The sequence below is a fragment of the Electrona antarctica genome (genome assembly GCF_951216825.1).
Source record: "Electrona antarctica genome assembly, chromosome: 22".
NCBI lineage: Eukaryota > Metazoa > Chordata > Actinopteri > Myctophiformes > Myctophidae > Electrona > Electrona antarctica.
Genome location: NC_136805.1, coordinates 456,034 through 466,033, shown reverse-complemented (window position 1 = coordinate 466,033; position 10,000 = coordinate 456,034). Strand labels below are relative to the sequence as shown.

At 50.2% G+C, this 10,000-nt stretch overlaps 1 protein-coding gene across 1 annotated transcript in view; it reads left to right on the top strand.

Annotated features, from left to right (window-relative positions):
- Positions 1-10,000, top strand: part of arhgap27 (Rho GTPase activating protein 27) — a 103,058-nt gene that overhangs the window by 22,254 nt on the left and 70,804 nt on the right. The window contains exons 3-4 of the mRNA XM_079493607.1: positions 1,768-2,012; positions 2,480-2,702. Of these exons, the coding sequence (XP_079349733.1) occupies positions 1,768-2,012; positions 2,480-2,702 (468 nt within the window). The remainder of the gene's footprint in view (positions 1-1,767; positions 2,013-2,479; positions 2,703-10,000) is intronic.

The following is a 10,000-nucleotide window of genomic DNA, read 5'->3' as shown; positions in this document are numbered from 1 at the left end:
AGTATAGTATAGTATAGTATAGTATAGTATATATGTATAGTTTATATGTATAGTTTCATTATATAGATACTCCACTGTTACGTGCTTAGCTTATATGCATGTTTCATGATAACTACTTTTCATGTATGTGAAGTATTGCCATGCTTTTTGTTCTTGCTTAATGTAAATCGCTCTGGATTAACCCATTCTGGGCGGGAACCCCTTTTGGTGTTTTAAACATTATGTTATAATTTAGCTATTGAAAAATAGCAGATCTATACAAGCTCATAGCACACCACCGAGTGGCGCGCTACGAGCTTGTAGGTCTGCTATTTTTGAAACATCGTTAAAATGTGGCGCAAGTCATTGAATATATATTTCATTTTTAACTAAAATGTTTGCTTCTGGGGGGTCCCAATGGGACCCCCCCATTGCCCCCCCCCCATCTGGGGGGATCCCAATGGAGATACTTCTGGGGGTCCTTGACATGAAAAAGGCTGAGCACCACTGACATAGAAACATGGGGTTGAGCACCGCTGACATAGAAACATGGGGTTGAGCACCGCTGACATAGAAACATGGGGTTGAGCACCACTGACATAGAAACATGGGGTTGAGCACCACTGACATAGAAACATGAGGTTGAGCACCGCTGACATAGAAACATGGGGTTGAGCACCACTGACATAGAAACATGGGGTTGAGCACCACTGACATAGAAACATGGGGTTGAGCACCACTGACATAGAAACATGGGGTTGAGCACCGCTGACATAGAAACATGGGGTTTAACCCTGTGAGAACCACTGACATAGAAACATGGGGTTGAGCACCGCTGACATAGAAACATGGGGTTTAACCCTGTGAGAACCACTGACATAGAAACATGGGGTTTAACCCTGTGAGCACCACTGACATAGAAACATGGGGTTTAACCCTGTGAGCACCACTGACATAGAAACATGGGGTTGAGCACCACTGACATAGAAACATGGGGTTGAGCACCGCTGACATAGAAACATGGGGTTGAGCACCGCTGACATAGAAACATGGGGTTGAGCACCACTGACATAGAAACATGGGGTTGAGCACCACTGACATAGAAACATGGGGTTGAGCACCACTGACATAGAAACATGGGGTTGAGCACCGCTGACATAGAAACATGGGGTTGAGCACCACTGACATAGAAACATGGGGTTGAGCACCGCTGACATAGAAACATGGGGTTGAGCACCACTGACATAGAAACATGGGGTTGAGCACCGCTGACATAGAAACATGGGGTTGAGCACCACTGACATAGAAACATGGGGTTTAACCCTGTGAGAACCACTGACATAGAAACATGGGGTTTAACCCTGTGAGCACCACTGACATAGAAACATGGGGTTTAACCCTGTGAGCACCACTGACATAGAAACATGGGGTTTAACCCTGTGAGAACCACTGACATAGAAACATGGGGTTTAACTCTGTGAGAACCACTGACATAGAAACATGGGGTTTAACCCTGTGAGAACCACTGACATAGAAACATGGGGTTTAACCCTGTGAGAACCACTGACATAGAAACATGGGGTTTAACCCTGTGAGCACCACTGACATAGAAACATGGGGTTTAACCCTGTGAGAACCACTGACATAGAAACATGGGGTTTAACCCTGTGAGCACCACTGACATAGAAACATGGGGTTTTCAGACAAATTTTAGGATTTAGAAGCCTTTTTTTAATCGACCTCAGTCCAAAACGAGCGTCTGATAAACGCCTACATTGTCAATGGTAGGAGGAGGCGGAGCCAGGATGGGAGGTTCACACTGACCAGGAGAGCGGTCAGGACTACTACTACCACCCCGCCTCGGGACGGACCTCCTGGGACCCCCCCGCCTCCCCCATGGACCCTGGGACCTCCTCAGAGGAGACCACCGCCTTCGCCTCCGCCCCCCGAACCCTGAGCCAGTCCCCGTCCAGCCCCTCGCCCACCCGCCTCGGAGCCCTGACCGGAGGCTGGACCACCGCCTCGACACACCGGTATGTTTAGTCCGTTCTGGACGGGCGGAAGGACCCCCTGTTGGTGTTCTTAAAGCATTGTGTGACACTGTAGCTGTTGAGAAATAGCAGACCTACAAGCTCGTGGCGCGGCACCGAGTGCCGCGCCACGAGCTTGTAGGTCTGCTATTTTTGAAAAATCGTGAAAATGTGGCGCAAATCATTGACTATATATATATTCTTTCAGAGCGAATGTTTTGAACTCAAATCTTTGCTTCTTGGGGGGTCCCTGGAACATATTTTCAGATGGGGGTCGGCGCCGGCGGCCAATTACAAATAAGAATATATCAACGATATATCACGATATCCGTAGCTGAAACGCTGCGACGCGTTGAGAGCTTGTGATGATGATGACACGTGTGGTGATGTCATCATGGTGGTGATGTAATAATGATTGTGACGATGTCATCATTGTGATGTTGTAATGATTGTGATGATGTCATCCTCAGGTCAGCTGACTGGGAGCAGTTGGTGGACGAGACCAGCGGACGGCCGTACTTCTACAACGCCATGTCCGGAGAGACGTCCTGGGAGCCGCCGCCCCCGCCAGAGGGGGCGCCGCTGAGCCCCTATCCCCCCGGGGGAGGAGGAGGGGTGGCGCCGCTGAGCCCCCACCCCCCCGGGGGAGGAGGGAGAGGAGGGGGGCGCAGGGCGTTGGAGGGGGGCGGCCCGGTAAGCGATCATCAAACTTATCTAAATGTGTGTGTGTGTGTGTGTGTGTGTGTGTGTGTGTGTGTGTGTGTGTGTGTGTGTGTGTGTGTGTGTGTGTGTGTGTGTGTGTGTGTGCCTCTGCCTCAGCCAATTGATTGCCATGGCAACCCCACACCTGACAATTGATTACTTAACCAGCTAGTCCAGTCAGTTTGCACTCTTCAGGCACAGGCAAATAAATACAGTGGGCGCCCCCTCACTTCACACGTGTGTGATTTTAAACATAACATAGAAAACCTCTCGATCACTTCCATTAATTGAATCAATAACAGAAGAATGGCTGAGAAGAACACCTGCCAGAGTTCCTGTCAGTCCTGCTCAGAAGAACACCTGCCAGAGTTCCTGTCAGTCCTGCTCAGAAGAACACCTGCCAGAGTTTCTGTCAGTCCTGCTCAGAAGAACACCTGCCAGAGTTTCTGTCAGTCCTGCTCAGAAGAACACCTGCCAGAGTTTCTGTCAGTCCTGCTCAGAAGAACACCTGCCAGAGTTCCTGTCAGTCCTGCTCAGAAGAACACCTGCCAGAGTTCCTGTCCGTCCTGCTCAGAAGAACACCTGCCAGAGTTCCTGTCAGTCCTGCTCAGAAGAACACCTGCCAGAGTTCCTGTCAGTCCTGCTCAGAAGAACACCTGCCAGAGTTTCTGTCAGTCCTGCTCAGAAGAACACCTGCCAGAGTTCCTGTCAGTCCTGCTCAGAAGAACACCTGCCAGAGTTTCTGTCAGTCCTGCTCAGAAGAACACCTGCCAGAGTTCCTGTCAGTCCTGCTCAGAAGAACACCTGCCAGAGTTTCTGTCAGTCCTGCTCAGAAGAACACCTGCCAGAGTTTCTGTCAGTCCTGCTCAGAAGAACACCTGCCAGAGTTTCTGTCAGTCCTGCTCAGAAGAACACCTGCCAGAGTTTCTGTCAGTCCTGCTCAGAAGAACACCTGCCAGAGTTCCTGTCAGTCCTGCTCAGAAGAACACCTGCCAGAGTTCCTGTCCGTCCTGCTCAGAAGAACACCTGCCAGAGTTCCTGTCAGTCCTGCTCAGAAGAACACCTGCCAGAGTTCCTGTCAGTCCTGCTCAGAAGAACACCTGCCAGAGTTTCTGTCAGTCCTGCTCAGAAGAACACCTGCCAGAGTTCCTGTCAGTCCTGCTCAGAAGAACACCTGCCAGAGTTTCTGTCAGTCCTGCTCAGAAGAACACCTGCCAGAGTTTCTGTCAGTCCTGCTCAGAAGAACACCTGCCAGAGTTCCTGTCAGTCCTGCTCAGAAGAACACCTGCCAGAGTTTCTGTCAGTCCTGCTCAGAAGAACACCTGCCAGAGTTTCTGTCAGTCCTGCTCAGAAGAACACCTGCCAGAGTTTCTGTCAGTCCTGCTCAGAAGAACACCTGCCAGAGTTCCTGTCAGTCCTGCTCAGAAGAACACCTGCCAGAGTTTCTGTCAGTCCTGCTCAGAAGAACACCTGCCAGAGTTCCTGTCAGTCCTGCTCAGAAGAACACCTGCCAGAGTTCCTGTCAGTCCTGCTCAGAAGAACACCTGCCAGAGTTTCTGTCAGTCCTGCTCAGAAGAACACCTGCCAGAGTTCCTGTCAGTCCTGCTCAGAAGAACACCTGCCAGAGTTTCTGTCAGTCCTGCTCAGAAGAACACCTGCCAGAGTTCCTGTCAGTCCTGCTCAGAAGAACACCTGCCAGAGTTCCTGTCAGTCCTGCTCAGAAGAACACCTGCCAGAGTTTCTGTCAGTCCTGCTCAGAAGAACACCTGCCAGAGTTCCTGTCAGTCCTGCTCAGAAGAACACCTGCCAGAGTTCCTGTCAGTCCTGCTCAGAAGAACACCTGCCAGAGTTCCTGTCAGTCCTGCTCAGAAGAACACCTGCCAGAGTTTCTGTCAGTCCTGCTCAGAAGAACACCTGCCAGAGTTCCTGTCAGTCCTGCTCAGAAGAACACCTGCCAGAGTTCCTGTCAGTCCTGCTCAGAAGAACACCTGCCAGAGTTCCTGTCAGTCCTGCTCAGAAGAACACCTGCCAGAGTTCCTGTCAGTCCTGCTCAGAAGAACACCTGCCAGAGTTTCTGTCAGTCCTGCTCAGAAGAACACCTGCCAGAGTTCCTGTCAGTCCTGCTCAGAAGAACACCTGCCAGAGTTCCTGTCAGTCCTGCTCAGAAGAACACCTGCCAGAGTTCCTGTCAGTCCTGCTCAGAAGAACACCTGCCAGAGTTCCTGTCAGTCCTGCTCAGAAGAACACCTGCCAGAGTTTCTGTCAGTCCTGCTCAGAAGAACACCTGCCAGAGTTCCTGTCAGTCCTGCTCAGAAGAACACCTGCCAGAGTTTCTGTCAGTCCTGCTCAGAAGAACACCTGCCAGAGTTCCTGTCAGTCCTGCTCAGAAGAACACCTGCCAGAGTTCCTGTCAGTCCTGCTCAGAAGAACACCTGCCAGAGTTTCTGTCAGTCCTGCTCAGAAGAACACCTGCCAGAGTTCCTGTCAGTCCTGCTCAGAAGAACACCTGCCAGAGTTCCTGTCAGTCCTGCTCAGAAGAACACCTGCCAGAGTTCCTGTCAGTCCTGCTCAGAAGAACACCTGCCAGAGTTCCTGTCAGTCCTGCTCAGAAGAACACCTGCCAGAGTTCCTGTCAGTCCTGCTCAGAAGAACACCTGCCAGAGTTCCTGTCAGTCCTGCTCAGAAGAACACCTGCCAGAGTTTCTGTCAGTCCTGCTCAGAAGAACACCTGCCAGAGTTCCTGTCAGTCCTGCTCAGAAGAACACCTGCCAGAGTTCCTGTCAGTCCTGCTCAGAAGAACACCTGCCAGAGTTCCTGTCAGTCCTGCTCAGAAGAACACCTGCCAGAGTTCCTGTCAGTCCTGCTCAGAAGAACACCTGCCAGAGTTCCTGTCAGTCCTGCTCAGAAGAACACCTGCCAGAGTTCCTGTCAGTCCTGCTCAGAAGAACACCTGCCAGAGTTCCTGTCAGTCCTGCTCAGAAGAACACCTGCCAGAGTTCCTGTCAGTCCTGCTCAGAAGAACACCTGCCAGAGTTCCTGTCAGTCCTGCTCAGAAGAACACCTGCCAGAGTTCCTGTCAGTCCTGCTCAGAAGAACACCTGCCAGAGTTTCTGTCAGTCCTGCTCAGAAGAACACCTGCCAGAGTTTCTGTCAGTCCTGCTCAGAAGAACACCTGCCAGAGTTTCTGTCAGTCCTGCTCAGAAGAACACCTGCCAGAGTTTCTGTCAGTCCTGCTCAGAAGAACACCTGCCAGAGTTTCTGTCAGTCCTTCTCAGAAGAACACCTGCCAGAGTTCCTGTCAGTCCTGCTCAGAAGAACACCTGCCAGAGTTTCTGTCAGTCCTGCACAGAAGAACACCTGCCAGAGTTCCTGTCAGTCCTGCTCAGAAGAACACCTGCCAGAGTTCCTGTCAGTCCTGCTCAGAAGAACACCTGCCAGAGTTCCTGTCAGTCCTGCTCAGAAGAACACCTGCCAGAGTTCCTGTCAGTCCTGCTCAGAAGAACACCTGCCAGAGTTCCTGTCAGTCCTGCTCAGAAGAACACCTGCCAGAGTTCCTGTCAGTCCTGCTCAGAAGAACACCTGCCAGAGTTCCTGTCAGTCCTGCTCAGAAGAACACCTGCCAGAGTTCCTGTCAGTCCTGCTCAGAAGAACACCTGCCAGAGTTCCTGTCAGTCCTGCTCAGAAGAACACCTGCCAGAGTTCCTGTCAGTCCTGCTCAGAAGAACACCTGCCAGAGTTCCTGTCAGTCCTGCTCAGAAGAACACCTGCCAGAGTTCCTGTCAGTCCTGCTCAGAAGAACACCTGCCAGAGTTCCTGTCAGTCCTGCTCAGAAGAACACCTGCCAGAGTTCCTGTCAGTCCTGCTCAGAAGAACACCTGCCAGAGTTCCTGTCAGTCCTGCTCAGAAGAACACCTGCCAGAGTTCCTGTCAGTCCTGCTCAGAAGAACACCTGCCAGAGTTCCTGTCAGTCCTGCTCAGAAGAACACCTGCCAGAGTTCCTGTCAGTCCTGCTCAGAAGAACACCTGCCAGAGTTCCTGTCAGTCCTGCTCAGAAGAACACCTGCCAGAGTTCCTGTCAGTCCTGCTCAGAAGAACACCTGCCAGAGTTCCTGTCAGTCCTGCTCAGAAGAACACCTGCCAGAGTTCCTGTCAGTCCTGCTCAGAAGAACACCTGCCAGAGTTTCTGTCAGTCCTGCTCAGCGCGGTTTCACTTCTGTAAAGCAGAGCAGGGCATCTCTGACGCCGTGGTCTGGCTGCTCCACTTCTCTGGCCTCTCTCTCTCTGTCTTCTGTTTTAGCCCTCATGGCGCCCGCTGGGAGAGCTGCAAATACACTGTGTGTTTTTAATCCCTTCATGACGGGAACACCCTTTAGGTGCTCTAAAGCATTGTGTTAGACTTTAGCTATATTGAAAAAAATAGCAGATCTACAAGCTCGTAGCGCGGCACTCGTCTGCTATTTTTTTGAAAAAATCGTGAAAATGTGGCGCAAATCTTTGAATATATATTCTTTCAGAGCGAACGTTTTTTTTTTAACTCAAGTCGTTGCTTCTGGGGGGGTCCCTGGAACAACATATTTTCAGATGGGGGTCGGCGGCCGATTACATATCATTTTTTGGGGGTCCTTGACATGAAACATGTTTGAGCACCACTGACACATAGAAACATGGCTTTTTTCCCCAGAAAACTTTTAGAAGAAGGATTTAGAAGCCTTTTTTTTTAATCGGGCCTCAGGTCTAAATTGGTTAATGGAATTAAAATCCTCCTGTCTCTGTCCCTCCACTACAGGACAGAGTAGAGCAGCTTTAATCCTCCTGTCTCTGTCCCTCCACTACAGGACAGAGTAGAGCAGCTTTAATCCTCCTGTCTCTGTCCCTCCACTACAGGACAGAGTAGAGCAGCTTTAATCCTCCTGTCTCTGTCCCTCCACTACAGGACAGAGTAGAGCAGCTTTAATCCTCCTGTCTCTGTCCCTCCACTACAGGACAGAGTAGAGCAGCTTTAATCCTCCTGTCTCTGTCCCGCCACTACAGGACAGAGTAGAGCAGCTTTAAATCCTCCTGTCTCTGTCCCTCCACTACAGGACAGAGTAGAGCAGCTTTAATCCTCCTGTCTCTGTCCCTCCACTACAGGACAGAGTAGAGCAGCTTTAATCCTCCTGTCTCTGTCCCTCCACTACAGGACAGAGTAGAGCAGCTTTAATCCTCCTGTCTCTGTCCCGCCACTACAGGACAGAGTAGAGCAGCTTTAATCCTCCTGTCTCTGTCCCTCCACTACAGGACAGAGTAGAGCAGCTTTAATCCTCCTGTCTCTGTCCCTCCACTACAGGACAGAGTAGAGCAGCTTTAAATCCTCCTGTCTCTGTCCCTCCACTACAGGACAGAGTAGAGCAGCTTTAATCCTCCTGTCTCTGTCCCTCCACTACAGGACAGAGTAGAGCAGCTTTAATCCTCCTGTCTCTGTCCCTCCACTACAGGACAGAGTAGAGCAGCTTTAATCCTCCTGTCTCTGTCCCTCCACTACAGGACAGAGTAGAGCAGCTTTAATCCTCCTGTCTCTGTCCCTCCATTACAGGACAGAGTAGAGCAGCTTTAAATCCTCCTGTCTCTGTCCCTCCACTACAGGACAGAGTAGAGCAGCTTTAATCCTCCTGTCTCTGTCCCTCCACTACAGGACAGAGTAGAGCAGCTTTAATCCTCCTGTCTCTGTCCCTCCACTACAGGACAGAGTAGAGCAGCTTTAATCCTCCTGTCTCTGTCCCTCCACTACAGGACAGAGTAGAGCAGCTTTAATCCTCCTGTCTCTGTCCCTCCACTACAGGACAGAGTAGAGCAGCTTTAAATCCTCCTGTCTCTGTCCCTCCACTACAGGACAGAGTAGAGCAGCTTTAATCCTCCTGTCTCTGTCCCTCCACTACAGGACAGAGTAGAGCAGCTTTAATCCTCCTGTCTCTGTCCCTCCACTACAGGACAGAGTAGAGCAGCTTTAAATCCTCCTGTCTCTGTCCCTCCACTACAGGACAGAGTAGAGCAGCTTTAATCCTCCTGTCTCTGTCCCTCCACTACAGGACAGAGTAGAGCAGCTTTAAATCCTCCTGTCTCTGTCCCTCCACTACAGGACAGAGTAGAGCAGCTTTAATCCTCCTGTCTCTGTCCCTCCACTACAGGACAGAGTAGAGCAGCTTTAATCCTCCTGTCTCTGTCCCTCCACTACAGGACAGAGTAGAGCAGCTTTAATCCTCCTGTCTCTGTCCCTCCACTACAGGACAGAGTAGAGCAGCTTTAATCCTCCTGTCTCTGTCCCTCCACTACAGGACAGAGTAGAGCAGCTCATATTTCAGCTACAAATGGACCCATCAGGTCACTCATAATACTACGGGCCAGTGGACAGGGGGGGGTCATCATTATGTTCGTATAGAGCGTATGCGCATGCATAAAGTGAATGGCAAATCGAGTGGCAAAGTGAGTTTAACCCATTTTGGCCTGACCTCAAAATTAAAAAAAAATCGTCTAAATTTTTCAAAAATAGCAGACCTACAAGCTCGTAGCGCGCCACTCGGTGGCGCGCTACGAGCTTGTAGGTCTGCTATTTTTCAATAGCTAAATTATAACATAATGTTTAAAACACCAAAAGGGGTTCCCGCCCAGAATGGGTTAATGTCGTTTAACATAATTTAATGCAATCAGACAGGACTGTTCTGTGTGGATGTACGAGGCTGTCGAGGCCAGAGAGTAGTGTGTTTGCCACTCAGTAGGCGTTCCCGCATAACTTCCTGGTATGATGATGATGTCACGCTCATACCCTCTATACTCACGGTGATGATTTGATTGGCTTGAGCACGGGATTGAGATGATTTGATTGGCCGAGCACGGGATCGAGATGATTTGATTTGATGTGTGTTTGTGTGTCTGTGTGCACAGATATAGCACTTGACCAATCGGCGCCAAACTTTTAGGCCAACGGAAGACACCTGAAATCTTTGAAGAAATCAGCCTGTATATACACCGCAACCCACTGGACTTCTTGGCCTGTTTCGTATGCTCAGACTTCGTAGACCACCCGGTGTGGCGGAGATATGCCCTCCGCTGATAAGATATCTTAAACGTTTACTCATGTGTTTTTTAATAGAAATGACCGTGCAGATCTTCCTTAGCGCTGTCATTAATCAACATCGCCGATCTAATCTTCAACAGAATAAAATAATGCAACAATCTGTGCAGGAAAACACATTTATTCCATCGGTTTAGGACCCTAAAAGCTCTGATAATGTCATGGAAATAGACATTTCACG